Raw genomic sequence first — 23,646 nt, forward strand, 5'->3', positions numbered from 1 at the left:
CTCTTTCCAGTGTTCTGAGATGATGTCCTGTTTTTCCTTTTTTCCCTGGAGTTAGCATTGTCTTTTCCACAGCTGGATCATGGGCTCTGCTAATTTCCTCTACTTTCTTGTCAGATGTGCTGTGGACGCCAGCACTGAGCTGTGTGTCATGCCCTGAGTAATGGACTCTCCAAACATCCCTAACACCTGTTGCCTCCAGAAGTGCAGAGATGGGTCTGGGAGTCAGGAATCTTGTAGTTGACTTAATGAATCCCAACTTGCTTGTCCTCTCCCTGGTGGAGTGACTATGTCCAGATCCATGGCCTCCAGTTCTTCCCCCTTCTTCTAGCTAAAGTTCTTTGTGACTGCCTGTGCCAGATCATGGTCATTACTTACATGATCCATGGGCTGTTTTTGTAAGACTCTCCTTTAGTTGTTTTTTGTAATGTTTTCTTTTTCTTCTCCAGGAGTATCTCATTTTATTAGAGACTTTAAAAAAAAATCGAACTATTGTTGATTTACAATGTTGTGTTAGTTTCTGGTGTACAGCAAAGTGATTCAATTATATGTAATGTTTTCTTTACTGAATACTGTCATATGGCAAGTTGCTCTAGGCCAGTGTTGGCCACTCCCCTATGCTGTCTTTCATAAGACTTGCGTTATTCAGGTTCTGAGTAGTTGTACAATGGAGGGTGCAGAGAGAACCCTGGTTGTTTCACAGAGTAGACATGGTAAGATGGTCTCAGAGGAGAGCCTGCCTGGGCCTGGTGAGTGACAGCTGGAGGAGGACATGACATCATGGCTGTTTTCATATCAAACCAGGAGCCTGCCCAGTGACCAGTAGTGCCACTGACTGCATTTCATTTCTACCTTTTCCCCATACTTGACACTTTGCTGACTTGTTAGTTCATCTGTGACTTCCAGCTCCTGACTGCCTTCACCTTTGTGGCTTCCACAGGTCACATGTTCCTCTGTACTGCTCCCTCTGCAGTGTTCTCCCCCATTGACCTGCACATGTATCATGAGGTGTGCACATATCCTTAAATATTCCTCGAACGCCAGCTACTTGATTCCATTTGGATTTTACTGGGGCAGGACACAACCAGCCTGCCCCACAGCTGAAGGTTGTTGGGAGAGGAATGAGTTGGAAGCCTTGCCTCTGCTCTGTGTGGTGCAACCCATCCTTGTGTCCTTTGTCTGGTGAGGTCTCCCCTATTTGTGATCTTCAGAGGCCTGCCCACTGCTTCCAAGCAGCCACTTCCTCAGCTTGCCCCCAGCTTCCTTGTTTTTAGAACAAACCCATGGCTCATTCTTTGTTGTGTCTGACACACCTTTGTTATGGGGCTTCACTTTCCCACCAAAGTAAACATGCATTTCCTCAGCGTTTCTCTGCTTTCAGGTTGTTGCCATGGAACAGAAGATGAGGAGGCCCCTTCTGAGCAGAGTATATCTATAGAAGGAGAGTCACAGGTTAGGGCTTCTAAGGCAGGTCCATCTACCCAGAAGACCCACCCCTGTGAGATGTGTGTCCCCATCTTAAAAGATATTTTGCAGCAAGCTGAGCACCAAACAGTATACCCTTTGCAGAAACCAGACTTGGGTGGCACATATGTGAGATGCTTCTGTTTCATTGCAAATCTTCGCCAGCAACAGAAGCATGACAGTGGAGAGAAGCCCTGGAAAAGAGATGTGGACAGGGCCTCGCTTGTGAGGAGCTGCAACTTCTTTGTGCCAGGGAAGCCTTTCACCTGTGGGGTGGTTGGGGAGGACTTCCCAGCCACCTTGGGCCTTCTCCAGCACCAGGCCACACCCAACAGTGAGGAACTACAGAGTGGCAGCAAGAGTGGACAAGCCTTTCACAGTGAAAAAAGTCATTACAAGTGGGGTGAATGTGAAAAAGTTGCCAGCCACAGCCACACACTTGTTCAAGATAAAAGTGTCCACTCTAAAGAAGGGCTTTATGAGTGTAACAAATGTAAGAAAGGCTTCAACTGCAACTACAGAGTTGTTCAGCACCAGCAAATTCACACTGGACAAAGGCCATATGAGTGTGGTGAATGTGGGAAATTCTTTAGCCATATCTCTGGTCTTGTTAAACACCAGAGAATTCACAGTGGTACAAAGCCTTATGGATGCAGAGAACATGAAAGATTATTTACCCACAAATTTAGTCTTAGAAAACACCAGAAAATTCACACTGGAGAAAGGACTTATGAATGCAGTGAATGTGGAAAAGTCTTCAGTCACAAATCCAAACTCATTCACCACCAGAGACAACACACTGGAGGAATGCATTTTGAGTGTGGTGAGTGTGGGAAATTCTTTAGCTACAAATCCAACCTCATTGAACACCAGAGAGTTCACACTAAAGAAAGACCTTATGAGTGCAGTGAATGTGGGAAGTCCTTTAGACAAAGTTCTAGCCTTTTCCGACACCAGAGAGTTCACACTGGAGAAAGGCCTTATGAGTGCAGTGAATGTGGGAAAGCCTTTAGACAAATTTTTAATCTCATTCGACATGGTAGAGTTCACACTGGAGAAATGCCTTATGAGTGTAGCGAATGTGGGAAATCTTTTAGCTGCAAATCTGAACTCGTTCAACACCAGAGAATTCACAGTGGAGAAAGGCCTTATGTGTGCAGTGAATGTGGGAAGTCCTTTAGACAGTTCTCTAACCTCATTCGACACCGGAGTGTTCATACTGGAGAAAGACCATACGAGTGCAGTGTTTGTGGAAAATCCTTTAGTCGCAAATTTATCCTCATTCAACATCAGAGAGTTCACACTGGAGAAAGACCTTACGAGTGCACTGAATGTGGAAAATCTTTTACCCGCAAATCTGACCTCATTCAACACCAGAGAATTCATACTGGCACAAGACCTTATGAGTGCATTGAATGTGGGAAATCCTTTAGACAACGCTCTGGGCTTATTCAACACCGGAGAATTCATTCTGGAGAAAAGCCTTATGAATGTGGGGAATGTGGTAAATCCTTTAGCCAAAGTGCTAGCCTCATTCAACATCAGAGAGTTCACACTGGGGAAAAACCATATGAGTGTAATGAGTGTGGGAAATCCTTTAGCCAAAGTTCTAGCCTCATTCAACATCAGAGAAGGCACACTGGTGAGAGGCCTTATGAGTGCAGTGAATGTGGGAAACTCTTTACTCATAAATCTGACCTCATTCAACACCAGAGAGTTCACACGGGAGAAAGACCTTATGAATGTAGTGAATGTGCGAAATCCTTTAGCCGCAAACCTAACCTCCTCAGACACTGGAGAGTTCATGCTGGAGAAAAGCCTTAAATGTGCAGGGAATGTTTTATTTCCTCACTCAGTATAGCAACACTGGAGGAGACTGTGTGAGAGCCATTTATCTGAGTTTAAACCTCATTTATTCAAACATCCATCATGCAAGATTGCTCATAAGTTTCAGTTACATCTAAGGAGATGCATTATACCTTGTAACCTGCCCAGAGCTGCTGTTAGATTTATGTCACTGCCACTTTCTGTGGCTGAAGCCATTTCACCCCTGTACATAAGGCACCACGCCAACAGGCTCAGGAAAGCTGAACTCTGTGTTCTCCCATCTGCGTGAGGAAATTATGAATAGCCCAAACCCTTAGCAGGATCCTCATTCCTTTCTCTCTGATGTTAGGGAATGGACCTTACCCAGGTTGGGTCCAAAGGACCTATCCTCAGCTTGCTAAGGACTACCTTTTTCAGGGACATCATTGTTCTCACATACTTGTGATGAATTTTTCCAGGTTCTAATTTACCAACCTGGAAACTGCTTGCTGCATGTTACTCTGGTTTGTGATCTTTTGTAAAGGCCTCCTCTTGCATCTTTAATTTTGGTGGTTCTTTTCTATCTTGCATGGGGGTTTGGAAGCAGAATTGTGATCCGTTAGCATGTAGAGGTGAACAGATTAATTTGCATTGCTTCCCAAGGCCTTGATAGAAAGACTGCAGGTCTCTGTGGTCCTAATTGCTGGACTGGTGCCAGGATTTTCAGAGAGGCCAGAAGCCACCCTGAAGAGGAGGCCTTTGTTGTGAGAACCCCCAGTGCTTCTGTGACCAACATGAATTTTATTCCCTTGTTCACATAATTCCCAGCACCATTGAGGGGACGTCATCCCCAGGTCCTATAAAGGAGCCATGTGCCACGATATACAAATTTTCAATGACATTTTCAGTGTCATTTATTGTTAGACTACAAGGGTCAGGTAGAACCATAATTTGTGTTACTGAACCAAACTCAGGTCCACTTGCCCATGTGCAGCACAGCCAATCTACTGACGCAAGGTTATGATGAAGTGAAGTACAGCATTTACTGTAGGGCATCAAGCAAGAATGGGCAGCTAATGTTCAAAAGACCTGAACTCCCCAGTGGTTTTCAAGGAAGGGCTTTTAAAGGCAACATTTGGTTTGAGTGTTGCAGCTCATGGACTTTCTTCTGATTTCTTAGTATTGAGGTAACAGGGTGATGTTTTAGTTATCTTATCTGCAGTCTATGTGCTTGTGGACAGCATGTAGTCACCATCTTCCACCTGGGTGGGGGTCTTGGTTTCTGCCAAACAGCACAAAGATATGTGTCAGATTGTTGTTATATGTATCACTTGAGGAGGAACAAGGACTCTGATTTATTGCTGAACTATTGTTTAAGCTGTCATTACTTTTCTTCCTTGACTGCTTTTCCTTTGTTTCTGTATTCCCTCACTTCCCTAATTAGGAACTGCTTGAGTCTGCTCTTTGGAACTCAGGGAAGACCTTGGAGACTAAAACCTCTTTCTACTAACAAACAAGGGATACATGGAGGGGCTTTTGTACCCAGGAGGGCCCACAGGGTCCTGCTTTTATTTGATACCCCTCAATCCTGAGGGGAACAGGGTCAGGACGAGAAAAGGAATACAGTTTTGTGTAGAGATGTTAATCATAAATTTACCAGGGGGACTTGCTTTTTGGGGGGGGGTGGTTTTGTTGGTGCAGAAACACTGGATTAATAGGGAGATGAGGAGACTGCAGTAAATTAGATGGAATGTACCTCTTCTAAATGTTCATCCACAAATGCTCCAGTGACTATTCCTGTGTGATCAGTGTGTACAGAAATTCTCAGGATCTCCGTAACTGTATTTCCTGTAGCTGAGGTTTGTGGATTCCTATAGCCTTTCTGGGCTGTTCCCTCAAAGGCATTGCTCTACTGGTGGGAAAACAAGGATAGAGAAAAGGGCAGTCCTGTAATCCAAGGATGTGTGTTTTGTGACCCAGCGAGCAGTTCTGTTGATTCAAGTGGCAGCAGCCTTCATTGCTTGCCAGTATTGGCTGCCACTGAGTCAAGGCTGCACTTCCCAGGGCATAAGGAGAGAGATGGTAGAGACCATACAGCATTGCCAACCTAATTTTCCAAGAGAAGTGGGATATCTACGCTTTTATTTGGAACCACCTTTTAAGGCTTTCCTAAGATTTAGCAAAGGTTAAGGTAACACTTGAACAACATGGGTTTGTATAGTTGATGTGCAACAAAGTGCACTTACCTAATGGGTACAATTTGATAAGCTTTGACATACATGTAAAGCTGTGAAACCATCACAATCATGAAAGTAAATTTATCTATCAAATATTTACCTCATGCCCTTTTGGAATCTCATTCCCTGCTCTCCTCAGCCCTACAGACAATCATTGATTCATTGATTCACTTTCCTTTACAATAGGTTAGTTTGTATTTTCTTTTTCTTTTTTTTTTAAAATTTATTTATTTATTTTTGGCTGTGTTGGGTCTTTGTTTCTGTGCAAGGGCTTTCTCTAGTTGTGGCAAGCGGGGGCCTCTCTTCATCGCAGCGTGCAGGCCTTTCACTGTCGTGGCCTCTCTTGTTGTGGAGCACAGGCTCCAGATGCACAGGCTCAGTAGTTGTGGCTCATGGGCCCAGTTGCTCCGTGGCATGTGGGATCCTCCCAGACCAGGGCTCGAACCTGTGTCCCCTGCATTGGCAGGCAGATTCTCAACCACTGCACCACCAGGGAAGCCTTAGTTTGTATTTTCTATAATTTTAAATAGGTAACATAAGATGTATACTCTTTTTTAAAACTGATTTACTTCATGCTGCACAATTATTTTTAAATTCAACAATGATGCTTATATTAGTAGTTAATTCTTTTTATTGCTGAGTAGTCTTCTGTTCTATGGATAACATTTTTGTTTATCCATTCATCTGTTTATGGACATTGGATTATTTCCAGGTTTGGGGTATTATAAATAAAGCTGCTTAAAATATTTGCAATCAATTATTTATATGGATATATGTTTTATTTCCCATGTGTTAAAAACTCAGACTGTTGCAGTGTAGGTAGATGTTTAACATTTTAAGATATGCCAAACAGTGATCTAAAGTGGTTGTTTCCTTTTATCTTCCCATCAACAGTGTATGAGAATTGCAGTTCCTCTACAAGGTAGCCAACACTTGATACGGTCAATGTTCTAAAATTTTAGCCCTTGAAATAAGTGTGTAGTTTTAACTCTCTTTGGTTTTAATTCCATTTTCCTAAGAATTCATGATGCTGAGCATTTTTTCATGCATTTGTTTGTCCTCTGTTTATCTTCTTTGGTAAAAAGACTATTTATAACTTTTGAGTACTTTCTTTTTATGTAATTTATTTATTATTTTAACAAGACAGTGCAACAACAAAGACTTATGTTGGAATTTCACTCATTCTTCAGTGATGTGACCTCTTTGCCTTATGGGACAATCATTTTTGAATACTGGAAGGAAATTATATTTCCTCAATTTTTTGCCCTTTGCACAACTGAAAGCCCTCATGCACCATATATTTTTTTGTTTAATCTGCACTATTAACATATTCTCCGCTACATTCTTAAGACTCAGTATTCAATAATACATTAAATCACGCCTAGGTTTGTAGTCTTTGTGCAGATTTTCCTGGTGTAAATACCCCTGTTATGGTCAATTTCTTTTCTTATTTTTTTCTTCCTTGTCATGGTCATTTTCAAACTGCCAAAATGGTGTCACTGAACATGAAGTTGGTAAGATATTGCAGTAGCACACTATTTTTTTTAATTTAAAAAAAAATTTAAATTTTATTATTTTTGGCCGTTTTGGGTCTTCATTGCTATGCGTGGGCTTTCCGTAGTTGCAGTGAGCGGGGGCTACTCTTCGTTGTGTGCGGGCTTCTCATTGAGGTGGCTTCTCGTTGTGGAGCATGGGCTCTAGGCACGTGGTCTTCAGTAGTTGTGGCAGGGGAGCTCAATATTTGTGGCTCATGGGCTCTAGAGTGCAGGCTCAGTAGTTGTGTTGCATGGGCTTAGTTGTTCTGTGGCATGTGGGATCTTCCCGGACCAGGGCTCGAACCCATGTCCCCTACGTTGGCAGGTGGATTCTTAACCACTGTGCCACCAGGAAAGCCCCAGTAGCACACTACTAATTCTATTTCCAACATACTGATACAGTAGCCACAAATAACCTCAAGAACAGACAATAACAAAAGAGTCAAATGATTAGGAAGTGGCAAGTTTTAAATATTTGTTTTTTTTTGTTTTTGTTTTTGTTTTTTGTGGTATGCGGGCCTCTCACTGTTGTGGCCTCTCCGTTGTGGAGCATAGGCTCTGGACGCACAGGCTCAGTGGCCATGGCTCACAGGCCCAGCCGCTGTGGGGCATGTGGGATCCTCCCAGACCAGGACATGAACCCGTGTCCCCTGCATTGGCAGGCAGACTCTCAACCACTGTGCCACCAGGGAAGCCCAATATTTGCTTTTTAAAAGCAGTTTGATTTAAATACAGTTAACTTTGGGAATTCCCCGGTGGTCCAATCATTAGGACTTGGTGCTTTCACTGCCATAGGCCCAGGTTCAATCCCTAGTCAGGGAACTAAGATCCCACAAGCTGCATGGTGTGGCCAAAATGCACACACACACACACACACACGCACGCACGCATGCACATGCTATATATAATTAAGCCGTACATATTTAAAATGTACATTTTGATATTTCCATACATGCTTGCATCCCTGAAACCAAGTTTTCTCCTGCCCACTTCAATTTATATTTCTCAATATATCAAATTATAAGCACATAGTCTACCATTTGTAATGGCTATTTTCAAATGTATCCATATATGGAAAAGAGTGTTATGAAATCCCATGAACCCTCTCCCTATCTTCATCATGGTATATATCATCTCATGGTATTCTTTATCTCCATGTACATTAGTGTGTTATATTACTTAATAATCCCAGATATGTCAATGTATAACCTCTTCAGAATGCATTTCTGAAACGTAAGAACTCATAACTGATCATTTGGGACAGTCTTGATACTTTCATCTCTTTTAACTGTAATTCAGCCTTTTTTGGCTTCAGTTTGAAGGATAACAGTTGTTTTTTCATAATTCTTTTCAGGATCATCAAAGGAAGTATGGGCAATCCATCTTAATACAGGCTGCTTAAAATATTCCAAGCGTTCAGGGATATAGCCTTTTGGAATTTCTGCTAACTCAACTTCACCAATGAATACATTCACCAGAGTAATCCCAAATGCTACTGGAATCCCAGTCAACAAAATGTGGGATTTCACTAAATTCACAAAATCCCTGTCATACAAATATCTAATCATCCTTTTGTACACCTGAAAGTAATATAATGTCTGTCAATTATATCTCAACTTTCTGGTTCTGTTTAGTATGTTCACCGTTCCCCCATATTTCCCCTTTAGTATACTAGGTATTGATGAGGTGGGTGCCTGAGGTCTTTTCCAGTTGGACAATTTTGTAATGGTGACAGACCTGGAAATACAGTGTGTCTTTTGCTTCCCCACTTTGTGCAGCCCATATGTGCTTGGTATGCAGCAGATAGTGACACTGCATCACAGCCCAGAGATCTGCAACACACATCTGTGGAACACAGTGAGTTAGGTGTGTGTGGCACAACTTGAGGGTGCCCCACAAACACTCTAGGGACACAAGTGTAACAGGTATGGAATGCTGATGCCCCTCAGCCTGGAGGCAGACTTGCACATACCACATCCACAATAGAAAAGATGTATGGCAAACATGGACCACACACACTGGCATATGTAAAACACACCAGGCACCTGTGAGATGCATGGAGGCACTATTACCACCTCAGTCTCCATGGAAATTGGATAGACATGTGATAGGAACGCCCAATGGTCATATGTGGGCCACGCACAATTGCACAATTCCCATAGACCAAGTGAGATGAGGCCAGCACAGCCTGGCCTGAGAAGAACACACCTGTCCCCTATGTACACCCCATCACTGCAAGTTTCATGATGTGCTGATGGGAATCCAGATCAGGAGCCTGATGTATATCCCGCAACAACCCAGAGATCAAAATATGAGCAGTGGTTTGATCTGAGCAGGAGAGCAGATTTTCATGAGTTTTACAGGAGGGAACATTCAGTCGTTTTCAGGAATGGTTGATCAAGTGTGTTCCCTAGGTGGATGACAAGGGCATGTTCTTGGGGATTAGCGTCACAGTCAGTCATTGATTTGCATTTCACCTAGAGAGGTGGGAGGTGCCGTCATTACCAAGATCACCTGTTAGGGCGAGTGAGGAAGAAAAGCCACAGGGACCCCAGCATATGAGGGCCACAGTGGAGATTCTCAGTCCTTCAGTGTCTATTCCAACTTCCAAAATAGTGATGGGAGGTTACCAGGTGACAGCTCTGTCTGTGTGTACTGAGTGGCGGGGGGACCCTAAGGTGGTGTTTAGAAGGAAAACTGATGGACCTTGGAAATGAATCCTGAGTGTGGCAGTGAGGGCCAGGGATGCATTTGAGATGACATCAGTGTCAGTGTCAGGGGTGTCTCGCTGGTGGTGGTACCATCCATACTAAACACTCATGGGTGGGAAGCGAGTTGCCAGAAGGCCTTTGTGGGGAGGAACTTGAGGTCTGAGAAGGACTCTCCTTTTTTAAAGGAGAGTCTGGGGGGGCACATGACACCTGGGGATGGATTCCACAATGCAGGCAAATGAAACTGCTGGAAGAAGGGGCCAGAGGGGATGTGTGAGATGGTAAAAGAGTTGTATGAGTTAAAAGACTACCTAGAAGGGGACAAACATGGCTTTAGGGGGAAAAACATCATCTACAAATCCACAGAGGGCACACCCTGGAGTTCACTGTCACTCTTAAATGTTCTTCCAATTATGTAATATGTTCAGTGACTCTGTTCTGTCTCAGCCTCTATTTTTAAAAATTATTTATTTATTTATTTGGTTGTGCTGGGTCTTAGTTGTAGCAGGAGGGCTCCTTAGTTGTGGCATGCATGTGGGATCTAGTTCTCTGACCAAGGATCAAACCTTGAGCCCCCAGCATTGGGAACTCGGAGTCTTATCCACTGCGTCACCAGGGAAGTACCCTCCTGTCCCAGTCTCTGATGTGCTAGTTTTCTTCAACACCTAAGATGTGACCTCTTAGATATCACCTGATTCTCAAATCCATGAAGCCCCCCACTCCACCCCATTTATCCATCTGAATCGGGTTCTCCTGTTCTTCTCTGCATGGTTCTCTTGGTCAATACGTCCAGTAAACTCCTGTCTCAGCTTCTAGCCCCATTTTAGTTCCATTTTCCTCACTAGGAGAAACACCAGTTCTCCAGTTCCTCTCTGACTGCCATGAGGCAGTTTTATGGGGCTGTAAGATATCAGTGACCTGCAGATTGTGGACAGTAAAATTTCATAGTCCCGAACCTCTGTTTTCTAAGCTGCTGACTCAGTTTAAATTGTGCCAAAATCTATAGTGTTTTACTAAACCTTGGCAAAACCCTCCCTCACTGCTTCATAGAAAAGCCTCCCAAAGAGGGAGGAGTTTATTCTCACAGTTGAAGAGTAATGCCATGTCCCTACTGGTCTTTCCAGAAATGCCCCTTCAATTTTGCCCTGTCTTATTTCTGCCTAAATTCCCTTCCCTCTTCATCTACAGTTATATCTCATGGATTTTATTGTATTAATATGGTTTATGAGATCCAATTATTAGTATAGTTTATTTTTATTTACTTTTAATTGAAGTATACTTGATTTACAATATTAGTTTCAGGTGTACAGCATAGTAATTCAGTATTTTTATAGGTTATTCCATTTAAAGTTGTTAGAAAATATTGACTATATTCTCTGTGTTATCCTATATATCCTTGTAGCTTATTTATTTTGAGCATAGTAGTTTGTTCCTCTTAATCCCCTACCCCTATCTTGCTCCTTACCCTTCCCTTTCCCCACTGGTATCCACTAGTCTGTTTTCTATATCCGTGAGTCTGTTTCTGTTTTGTTATATACACTCCTTTGTTTTATTTTTTAGATTCCACATATTAGTGATGCATAGAGAGTCTTTTTTCACTAAGCATATACTCTGTAGGTCCATTCACATTGCTGCAAATGGCAGAATTTCACTCTTTATAGCTGAGTAATATTCCATTGTATATATGTATCACATCTTTATCCATTCATCTGTTGATGGACATTAGGTTGCTGCCATGTCTTGGCTCTTGTAAATAATGTTGCAATGAATATTGGAGTGTGTATATCTTTTCAAATTACTGTTTTGGAATTGTTTTCTCCTTTTTCTCTTCTCCTCCTCCCTCCTCCATCTTTCCTCCTTCCTCTTCCTTCCTTCCTTTCTTCCCTCCTTCCTTCCTTTCCTGTTCTTCTTTTGAGAAAATTTTTGAAGAAGAAAAGCTGGTCCTGGGTCCTGGTCGTCCCTCTAAACTGAGACCAGATTTCTAAAGTTTGGTTTTGGTTACAGTCATTGTCCAGTTTGTCATCTCTTGTACTCTCAGTACTGTGTCCCAGTACTCTGCTCTCCCATGTGATACAAAGTATCTTGGAAGAAAAGTCCCCAGGCAGGGCTGTGCTTAGCCTGATGTCAAGTGCTGAGTGGGGTTGGAAGGAAATGGCAGGATTTTAGTGCATATTTCTTCAGGTGTTCTTCAGCCCTGAGCCCACCTCAGGGATGCATCAGTCACCTGATCATTGATACTTGTTTGTGTCTGTCTATTCCTCTGTCTTGGAGCCTTCTTCATCCCCATCACTGCTTGATTCAGGCTTCTGTGAGTAGTGCCATTGATGTGGTGACTCAGGAAAATGTACTCTTCACAAGGCAGGTGATATTCTATGTCAGTCATCCTCCAGATCTCATTAAAATGTCTGAATTGTTCTTACATTTAGTTCTCTCTACTGGGGATTCGTATTTGCACCTCATTCATCATAACTAGTTTTCTCTAATATTGTTTCTTTTTTTTTAAGCTTATATTTTATTCAATGTTTATCATAAGTTTTTTGCCTTGTTTTCTAATGTATTCATTTTGTTTATTTATTTTTGGCTGTGTTGGATCTTCGTTGCTGTGTGTGGGCTTTCTCTAGTTGCGGCAACTGGGGGCTACTCTTTGTAATGGTGAGTGGACTTCACACTATTGGCTTCAATAGTTGTGGCTCGCGGGCTCTAGAGCGCAGGCTCAGTAGTTGTGGCGCACAGGCTTAGTTGCTCTGCAGCATGTGGGATCTTCCCAGACCAGGGCTCGAACCTGTGCCCCCTGCATTGGCAGGCAGATTCTTAACCACTCTGCCACCAGGGGAGCCCTCTAATATAGTTTCTTATATTCTAGTGTAGGTTTCTGTAAATCTGCACTCTCTATGTGTGTATGATTCTTTTAACTATGAAGCTTTTAGAAAATATTGTTTGAATGAAGGTAGACATAATATCTATGGATGCCCCTCTTTCAGGCCACTTACTAATGATGTTCCTCTGAGTTATGACATCTCCCAGGGAATTAGGTGTTGGAGAAAACCCTGTGAGTTATCCCAAATCTGAACAGAGCCAAGTAAATGTCTTCCACTAAACTAATTGTCAGGCTTCCATGCCTTCTGCTTCCCTCCCTGTGATAACCCTGGGCACTTCAAGAACTCTTGGAAAAGTCGCTCTCCCACGTTCTCCCAGTTGCTTCTTTGGATATTGTCACATGAGTTGTACTTGTTTTTAATGATAGTTAATTGGGGCAAAAATTGTTTAAAAGTTATTCTCAGTACCCCATCCAGCCACTGTCATACATTTGCAGAAGACTTGAAAATGAGTGGCCTGGTGGGAAAGGGGATTAGGGAATAATAAAACTATAGCTCAAGCCTTGAGTTCCTCATCCAAATCACAAGACGGACTCGACTTGTCACCATGGGCTTACCCTTGTGGTGTCAGACAGAGAAGGTATCTTTTCATTTTGTACCAAGATGTGAGTTAAACAGAAACTTAAGGAATAGATAAGATAGGGGAAGATTATTCTGTTACTGGTATTGGAAGTGAGACCCTAAAAAAACTTTATACATAAAGTGAGGGGCTGTTTCCTGTTAGATGCAGAGTGTGCTGTATCCACCCCATCCCACCCTGTACAAACCCAGTTCCTTCTACAGGCTCCTAGAGATTCTCCTTGATACCATCCATCTTTTTTTTTTTTTCCCCATAGAAAGTAGAAAAATAATTTATTCCAAAAGAGGGCAGAAATAAGAAATTCATCCTGAAAATATACTTTGGTATAATTCTGGTGGGACACATTTTCCCTCTGAACATGTTCCCCTACTGACTGCCCCACTGGAGTCTTGTTGTCATGTAACAGTTTTTAAACACTTCGCTGATTCTCATGTTTTGAGCAGGCAAGAGCCATCTTCACATCCACAGGTTCTAAGGAGAGAGTAACGTTATTTCTCAGAAGAACAGCACTTTCTATCCCGTAAGAGTACATTAACATTTTATAGGGACTTCCCTGATGGCACAGTGGTTAAGAATCCGCCTGCCAGTGCAGGGGACACGGGTTCGATCCCTGGCCTGGGAAGATCCCACATGCCGTGGAGCAACTAAGCCCGTGTGCCACAACTGCTGAAGCCCATGTGCCACAACTACTGAAGCCTGCACGCCTAGAGCCCATGCTCCACAACAAGAGAAGCCACTGCAGTGAGAAGCCTTTGCATCGTAACAAAGCAGAGCCCCTGCTTGCTGCACTAGAAAAAGCCTGGGCGCAGCAATGAAGACCCAATGCAGCCCAAAAAATGAATAAATAAAAAAGAAAGTAGGGGTTTCCCTGGTGGTGCAGTGGTCGAGAGTCCGCCTGCCATTGCAGGGGACACGGGTTTGTGCCCCGGTCCGGGAAGATCCCACGTGCCGCGGAGCGGCTGGGCCCGTGAGCCATGGCCGCTGAGCCTGCACGTCTGGAGCCTGTGCTGCACAATGGGAGAGGCCACAACAGTGAGAGGCCCACATACCAGAAAAAAAAAAAAAAGTAATGGTAAAATAAAATTTTGAAAAACCATTTTATAGAGGCAACACAGTTTAGATTACATAAGCACATCATTCATCAAAGTGCAAAAAAAGGTGACAAGAAAAAATGCTGCACTGTAGAATAATATATTCAAATGTGGTGTGAACACTTAAGGCAGCTGACGGCCAAAGTAGGCAAATCAAGGAGGGTGGTCTGGGTATGGAGGTGATTTTGCATCTAGAGGAGGTCTCTTCGTGACAAGAGATAGCAGCAAACTGAACAGATTACCTACATGGTGATAATAACTCCCTGGTTGGGACCCTTAGGGATGAACCAGGGCACCAGGAAGCCAACCAAGCCCCAGAACATGCTCATCATTATGAGAGGCACGGTGAGGCCGGCATACGCCATGATTGCTGCGAGAGGTACCAGCCCCTGCCCCACCGCCTCACTTTAGTCCCACCCGGAAGTGTCAACCTGATACCATCCATCTTTAAGTTTTTATTCTCTTCCTTTTTCTTCCCTCCTTCCTTCCTTATTCTATTCTCATGTGCACAAAAACGAATATTTACATACCTACTTCTCAAAATGTTTTAACTAATTAAATGAGATGAAGCCTATCAAAAATATGAATTATCACTCTTCTTAGGAGCAGATTTTACATAATCAAATGGGAAAAATGTGTATGCTTAGAAACATGGAAAGCACATAATGAGTGTGAGTGGCTCTTATTTCATTTTGGACTCTGGCTGAGAATCAATGTGGAAAATAGGTTTGTAATGAAAATTTCCTTCAGTTAGTAACTTGAGAAAAGGTTTTAGGCACAATCCATATTCTCCTCCTTTAGATTGTGGGGTATCAGGGGGAAGAGTTCGTTACTTTTTCTTAACTCTTCACAGTAGGCAGAACCATTATAATTGTTCTAGGTTGAAATCCAAATGGAGTAAGCTGTTTGTTAACTAATTATCATCCCTGATGTCCTCTGAATCTAAGAAGAGTTTTAGGATATACGGTCATGATTCTAGAAGGAAGGTGCGGGAGGGTTCTAGTCACATGCATTCAGATCCCCAGTGCATAGCCCTGCCATCTCTTCCGCACAGTAATAGAACCTCAGATGTCCTGATGGGAGGGGGAATGCCAGGCTTATAGCCCAACATGGACTGAGATTCAGAGAGTAACACCCCAGCATGGAGCACAGCAGTGCCTGGCCACCTGGCCGTTCCTGTAACTACTCTTTCTGAAAATATTTCCACTGCATTTATGCACTGCTCCTGTCAACTCTCTTGATGTCAGGGCTCATAGACTAAGCTTGCCGGCTTAGAAAACTAAACCTTTATTGGAATTCTATTTTGATGATTCTCTTTGGAAGTCCATCTCATTAAAATTTTGTTAGAAAATGAACTTCCATTCAATTCCTGACCTGCAGTTATGTCTGTCCTTAATTGTCATTGTTGAAGACGTATCCTACTGTCCCATCTGTCTCAGAATCTGGATTTTCTTGAATCTAGACTTTAGTTTCTCTTTTTTTTTTTTTTTTAAGATTTTTTTGATGTGGACCATTTTTAAATTCTTTATTGAATTTTTTACAATACTGCTTCTGTTTTATGTTTTTTTTTTTAGCCACGAAGCATGTGGGATCTCAGCTCCCTGACCAGGGATCGAACCCACACTGCCTGAGTTGGAAGGCGAAGTCCTTTTTTTTTTGTGGCTGTGTTGGGTCTTAGTTGCGGCATGTGGGATCTTCGTTGAGGCGTGCAGGATCTTTCATTGCTGCACACGGGCTTCTCTCTAGTTGTGGCATGTGGGTTTTTCTCTTCTCTAGTTGTGGCGTGCAGGCTCCAGGGTGCATGGGTTCTATAGTTGTAATGCGCAGGTTCCAGAGTGCGTGGGCTTTGTAGTTTGTGGCACACAGTTTCTCTGGTTGAAGCGTGTGAGCTCAGTAGTTGTGGAGCACGGGCTTAGTTGCCCTGCAGCATGTGGGATCTTAGTTCCCTGAGCAGGGGTTGAACCCATGTCCCCTGAATTGGAAGGTGAGTTCTTTACCACCGGACTTGCCAGGGAAGTCCCAGTTTCTCTCTTTATAGCTCCTCCCTCCCCTCCATTCTTTCTGATGAATTGCTTCTCGTATACCTTGAAGAAACTATAATATTTTGTAAGCTTTTTGTAAGCTTTCTATATTCAGAAGTCACATCTGTAACTCTAGCAGTCTTATTTTCCAGAATTGTGCCACTTCCTTTTCTTTTTTCTTATCTGCAATTTCTGAAATTATTCTTTCTCTCCCTCCTCTCCACTCTGTCCATTTAGTGACTCTCTTTTGCTTTGCACTGTATATTTGCTCGCTGTCTCCCTGATCCATGGTCACAGATAATTTTTTCAATGTGTGTATTGGCCCTGTATTAAACTTCCACAAAAGAGAGCATGGGAGGGGCTTCCCTGGTGGTGCAGTGATTGAGAGTCCGCCTGCCGATGCAGGGGACACGGGTTCGTGCCCCGGTCCAGGAAGATCCCACATGCCGCAGAGCGGCTGGGCCCGTTAGCCATGGCCGCTGAGCCTGCGCGTCCGGAGCCTGTGCTCCACAACGGGAGAGGCCACAACAGTGAGAGGCCCGCGTACTGCAAAAAAAAAAGAGAGAGAGAGAGAGAGAACATGGGAGAATGATATGCCATCTAGATAGTGTTCCAAGACTTGGAATCATTATGGTGATTTATTCCTGGCAAATGATGAGAAAGTGTTCCTCACTGAGCTCAGGACAAGATCCTGAATGCCAGTCATATCATATCTCTTTGCTTCTTTTATTATTCAGTGGACGCCTCAAGGATAAAGTTCAAGTTCTGATACAGTTATGAAACCTAATCTTTATAGTGCAATTACGGACCGTATTTCTGTCTTTCGTCTGCTCTTCCAGCTGCCTTCTGGAGACCTCATGTTGCCTCTTCACACTGCAGAGCTATGGACATTTCTATAGTGCACTCTTGTAGATGATGGTAGATAACACGGTATGTGGGAAATTCCTGATTCAGGCAGAGACTCCACATCTCATGACACCATCTGGAATGTGGTTAATGTTTCCCTGAGAGAGCAAGATATACTTAAGAAATCAGGATTGTGCCTCCGTAGGAAACCTACTTCTGGAGGTTCTCTGAGAATCCTCCTTTTGAAGTCCCGTATGGGAGTAGCCTGCCAATTGTGTGGAATTCGGAATCTTTTCTTTAGTTGTGAAATGTGAACCCAATGAGTGACTCCCTGGAGTTTCGCTGCTCCACTTGTCAACAGAACCCGAAGGGTCCCTTCCAAAGAAGTTCAAGAGTAGTTATTCTCTGATGTCTCTTCCAATAGATGAAATCTACTAGCTGAATATCACGAAGTAGCTGTTTAAAAGATATTTTCAGGAGGTGGCCTTAACGAGTTGGTGATTGGGACTGGGTGTAATACATGAGTTCATTGGAATATTTTGCCACGTCTGCATATAGCAGGGCAGAGTCTAGTATTGGAGGTGAAATCCCTAGACACATGGGCCTTCCAGTTAGTAATTCATAGGGGATAACTGATTTGTCAGTGGACTACGTGAGTGTAAGGGCTAGTGGGAGTACCTTTGGTCAGGGAGCTCAAGAGTTTCTGAAAGTATTGCTGATTTTAATTTAAGAATGCCATTGATCCTTTTGACTTTTCCAGAAGATTGTCAGTAACACGGACAGTGTAGTTTTTGAGTCAGGGGAAACACCTTACAGGGTTCTTTTACAATGGTTCCCATGTGACACAGTCACTTAATATAAACATTGGGATAACCCAGGTTGGAAACAAAATCAGTCAGCTTTTTTTTCAAGGACTGTAGCTTTTCAGCAGCGAAATGGTTTAACCCAGCCTGAAAACAGACAATAACTAAAACATAGTCAAATTGCATGGAGGGTAGAAGCTGGATACAATCTATCTGAAAGTGTTCAAATTCTTCTTGGTGGTGCCTGGACAGGCAGGTCATGCATGCATCCCCCCATCACTGCCTGGAGACTGTCCACTGGAGATCAGAGCTTCGGTAAGAGCCAGCTGTAAACAGCATCCACCCTCTCACCCCAACCCCCAGTCCCAGTGGCACTCGGCCCCTCTCTCCAAAGGCACGGCTGCCCCTATGTCCCCCTCCCCTCAGGACGATCAGGACTCTAAGACTAGCTCCTCACTCCAAGCCCCTTCCCTAGGCCTACGAGTTATTAAGCATACTCCAACAGCCCCTGAGGCAGGTCTGCTCCCTCTCTCCATTTCGTACTGGGGGAAACTGAACCTGGGGTGGGGGTTAGGGGGAGAGTCTCTTGTTGCAACCCCCAGCGAGGGGTGGGGATCCAGGAATCAATCCCAAGCCCACAACCCAGTGTCTCGGAGTCTGACCCACTGTGTCCCCCTTCCCTCCTGGCCTGTTTCCACCCCAAGAAAGCCCCTCCTTCTGGTTCCCTCAGGCTCCCCTGAGTGTCCTTCTCAGCCTCTCCCCTCCCTGGGGTGCCCTCAGACCTTCTTCCTGGATGCTGATGGTCCCTGTAATAGTTTGCTAAAGTTGCCATAGCAAAGTACCGCAGACTGGGAATCTTAAACAACAGACATTTTCTCACAAACATGGAGGCTAGAAATCTGAGATCAAGGGGTTGACAGCATCATTTTCTCCTGATGCTGCTCTCCTTGGCTTGTATATGGCCATCTTCCCCCTGTGTCTTTACATTGTCTTCCCTCTCTCTGTGTGTATCCTAACTTCCTCTTCTTTCTTTCTTTGGCTGCATTGGGTCTTAGTTGTGGCATACGGGATCTTTCGCTGCAGCATGTGAGCTCTTGGTTGTGGCGTGCAGGCTTCTCTAGTTGCAGTGTGCGGACTTCTCTCTCGTTGAGGCCTGTGGGCTCAGTAGTTGCCCTGAGGCATGTGGGATCTTAGTTCCCTAACCAGAGATTGAACCCGAGTCCCTTGAGTTGGAAGGCAGATTCTTAACCACTGGACAACCAGGGAAGTCCCTAACTTCCTCTTCCTTTAAGGACAACAGTCACGTTGGATTAGGGTCCACCCTAGTGACTTTATTTTACCTTTTTAAAGACCCTATTTCCAAATACAATGACATTCTGAGGTACCGGATGTTAAGACTTCAACATATGGATGTGGGGACATACAATTCAGCCCATAATTGCCTGCACCCTTCTTTTCACAGGGAGCTAACATTGAGGAGTTCTCCTGAGGATTTCCTCATTTACCAGCCCCCAAATTATCCAGCAGAGGAACAATTTATTACTTCCACTTCTCAAAGGAGAGAGCTGCAGCTGAGAGAGGATGATTTTGACAAGGGCACACATCTGCCAAGTGGCTGAGTTAGGGAAGATTTAGTGAACACTGCTCTGATTCAACTCACCTACTTCCTTTATTTTTTCTTTTTTTTTTTTAAGATTTTAAAATTTTTTAAATTTTTAATTTTTAATTTTTTGTTGCGTTGGGTCTTCGTTGCTGCACGCGGGCTTTCTCTAGTTGCGGGAAACGGGGGCTACTCTTCATTGCGGTGCACGGGCTTCTCATTGCGGTGGCTTCTCTTGTTGAAGAGCACGAGCCCTAGGCACATGGCCTTCAGTAGTTGTGGCACGCGGGCTCAGTAGTTGTGGCTCGCGGGCTCTAGAGCACAGGCTCAGTAGTTGTGGTGCACGGGCTCAGTAGTTGTGGTGCATGGGCTTAGTTGCTCCGTGACATGTGGGATCTTCCTGGACCAGGGCTCAAACCTGTGTCCCTTGCTTTGGCAGGTGGATTCTTAACCACTGTGCCACCAGGGAAGCCCTCACCTACTTACCTTGTATCCGCTCCCTGACAGAAACATCTGGGGACTCCAGCCACACCCCCAGATACCTCTGCTGTGAGATCATCTGCTGAGCACTGAACCATCATGTAACCACACCCTGACATTTCAACCTGAGGAACCCGGCCCCTTCCCCATGGGCACGCAGTGCCTTCCCTGCAAACTCACTTCTCTCTTGTGAATAGTATTCTCATGGACAGCAGCATCATCACCCTGGTATCCCTAACAGGGTCATCAATGTTACCCCAAACACATCACTGGCCCTCACCTGAAACTAATATTGTAAGTCAACTATAGTTCAAATATATATATATGAAAAATTTTCACTTCCTAATCATTTCACATTTCATTATTTTCTATATTCCTGAGGTTATGTGTGGCTAGTGAATTATGTATGTATGGTGGAAATAGACTACATTGGTGTGCTACTGGCAACTTTTTCCAACTCCATGGTCAGTGAGTTTATATTAACAGTTTTAAGTTGGCCATTGATGGGAATATATACACCAGAGAAACTGGCAACACTACAAAGTATGGCTTGATTTATTGGGGTTTTTTGTTTTTTGATTTTTGGTTTTTTTGCTGTGAAGCTTGCAGGATCTCAATTCCCCTACCAGGGATTGAACCTGGGCCACGATGGTGAAAGTGCGGAGTTCTAACCACTGGACTGCCAGGGAACTCCGCTTTATTTATTGTATTGTTGAATATTTAGACTTAAAGTAATGGAAAATATATTAAAAATGCAGATTAAACTTAAAATTAGCTGTAAGTTATATGTGGTCATTGCAATGTACCAAAGAAAATAAATAAATAAATAAATAAGGTAGGGTAGATATCTTCCAGAATTCCAGAATAGTAAATACAATTATTCCTTAGTTAAGAAGTCACATCACTGAAGAATGAATGAAGTTGCAACATAAGTCTTTATTGTTTCACTATCTTCTAATTGGTTAATGAAAAGAAAAATAGCCAAAATTCATTTTTAAAAAACAGGCAAAGGATATGAACATTCTTACCAGACATACAGGTGGCAAATTAACAAATGAAAAATGCTCAACATCATGAAACATCAGGGAAGTGGAACTAAAACTACAGTGAAATACTGTTACACACATTTATTAAAAGGGTCAAAATTGAACTTTGGCACAGTGGTTAAGAATCCACCTGCCAATGCAGGGGAAACAGGTTCAAGTCCTGGTCCAGGAAGATCCCACATGCCGCAGAGCAACTAAGCCCGTGTGCCACATCTACTGAGCCTGCACTCTAAAGCCCGCAAGCCACAACTACTGAGCCCGTGAGCCACAACTACTGAAGCCCACACGCCTAGAGCTCGTGCTCTGCAACGAGAAGCCACTGCAATGAGAAGCCCGTGCACTGCAACAAAGAGTAACCCTAGCTCACTGCAACTAAAGAAAGCCCGTGTGCAGCTACAAAGACCCAATGCAGCCAAAAATAAATTAATTAATTAACTTTTTTAAAAAAGCTTTAAAAAAAAAGGGTCAAGGGGCTTCCCTGGTGGCACAGTGGTTAAGAATCCACCTACCAATACAGGGGACACAGGTTCGATCCCTGGTCCGGGAAGATCCCACATGCCGTGGAGCAACTAAGACCATGCGCCACAACACTAAGCCTGCGCTCTAGAGCCCGCAAGCAACAACTACTGAGCCTGTGTGCCACAACTGCTGAAGCCTGCATGCCTAGAGCCAGTGCTCTGCAAGAAAATTCACGGCAATGTGAAGCCCGCACAATGAAGAGTAGTCCCGCAACTATAGAAAGCCTGTGCACAGCAATGAAGACCCAACGCATAAAAAAAAAAAGGTCAAAATTTTAAAAGTCCCGCCATACACACCATTGGCAAAGATACGGAAGAACTAGAAGTCTCACTGTTGACAGGAATACAAAAGGGAACAATTGTGCTAGGTCACAGTTTGATTCTTCTTAAAAAGTTATACATTTATCTAACCTGTAACTAACGCGCTCTGAGGTATTAGCACAAGAGAAATGAAATATATCAGTATTGAAGAATTGTACTAAAATATCTATAGCAATTTTGTTTGATATAGCCAAAAACTGGAAACAATTCAGATATCCAAAAAACAGATGAAGGAATAAACAAATAGTGATATATCCAAGTATATAGCCATATACTCCTCAACAACATAAAAGGAATGAACTACCCACATAAGAACTACTGATGAATCTCAAAGTAAATACACTGCCTGAGGAGGACACCCGGGGGAAAAAAGACTAAACATTTTATAATTCCATTCACATAAAGTTATGGAAAATACAAAATATTTTATTATAGAGTAAATCAATGCTTGCCTGGAAGGCCAGGGAGGGCAGAGAGAAAGAGATTATTAAAGGGCATGAGGTAAATACTGGGTAATGCATAGCTTAATTATCATGATTGTTTGATGGTCTCATGGGTTTATATGAATGTCAAAACTTATCAAATGGTACAGTATAAATATGGACAATTTATTATTATTATTATTATTGTGGTTATTTTGAGTCTTTGTTGCTGCACATGGGCTTTCTCTAGTTGCTGTGAGTGGGAGCTACTCTTTGTTGCAGTGCACGGGCTTCTCATTGCAGTGGCTTCTCTTGTTTCAGAGCACGGGCTCTAGGTGTGCGGGCTTCAGTAGTTGTGGCACGTGGGCTCAGTAGTTGTGGCTCACGGGCTCTAGAGTGCAGGCTCAGTAGTTGTGGCGCACGGGCTTAGCTGCTCCGTGGCAAGTGAGATGTTCCCAGACCACGCTCGAACCTGTTTCCCCTGCATTGGCAGGCGGATTTTTGACCACTGCACCACCAGGTAAGTCCCAATTTATTGTTTATTAACTGTACCTAAAAAGCGTTAAGAAACATGCAGGCTCAAGTTGTGGCGCACGGGCTTAGCTGCTCCGTGGCAAGTGAGATGTTCCCAGACCACGCTCGAACCTGTTTCCCCTGCATTGGCAGGCGGATTTTTGACCACTGCACCACCAGGTAAGTCCCAATTTATTGTTTATTAACTGTACCTAAAAAGCGTTAAGAAACAAAAAAATTCTTACTGTTTTAGAAAAATAAAGTTTAGCAAACCTATGTTAACACCACCATATCCCTTGTAATGCCCTGGGATTGGTGCCTAGCCTCAGTAGTAGCAAATATTGGTGAGCAATGAAGACCATTTACAGCTGAGTCAGTAGGAATGCAGGCTGGGTCACAAAGGCCACATCATCGGACTAAGAGATCTTCCGTCATTCCCTCCCTGTTTCCCTGTCTGTGCAGCAATGGCCTTAAGGTGAACAGCCCAGAGAAGATAGGCTGTTTATGGGAATCCATAAAACCATTAAATTATTTTCTGAGAAGGCCCTCAGCTATACAAGATACACAGTTCTGAAGGTCCTGAGAATTTCTGCAGTTGCTCATCCTTCACAGCCATGGTGTCTGGAACACTGTGGATACCCATTTAAAAGCGCCAGTTTACTGCAGTCTCCTGTGATCTCTACTAATCAGCTGTTCCTGTAACTATTATCATTCCCCCTATAATCTTTCAACCAGGGATACTACCACACATACAGAATTTTTGATGTTAGGGCACATGG

At 43.4% G+C, this 23,646-nt stretch overlaps 1 protein-coding gene across 1 annotated transcript in view; it reads left to right on the plus strand.

Moving 5' to 3' along the window:
• LOC103076278 (zinc finger protein 551-like) overlaps nt 1-23,646 on the plus strand; it is a 220,216-nt gene that overhangs the window by 3,746 nt on the left and 192,824 nt on the right. The window contains 2 exon segments of the mRNA XM_082931098.1: nt 1,379-2,058; nt 2,143-3,287. Of these exon segments, the coding sequence (XP_082787224.1) occupies nt 1,379-2,058; nt 2,143-3,287 (1,825 nt within the window).

The sequence above is a fragment of the Lipotes vexillifer genome, unplaced genomic scaffold (genome assembly GCF_000442215.2).
Source record: "Lipotes vexillifer unplaced genomic scaffold, Lipotes_vexillifer_v1.1 scaffold995, whole genome shotgun sequence".
Classification (NCBI taxonomy): Eukaryota; Metazoa; Chordata; class Mammalia; order Artiodactyla; family Lipotidae; genus Lipotes; species Lipotes vexillifer.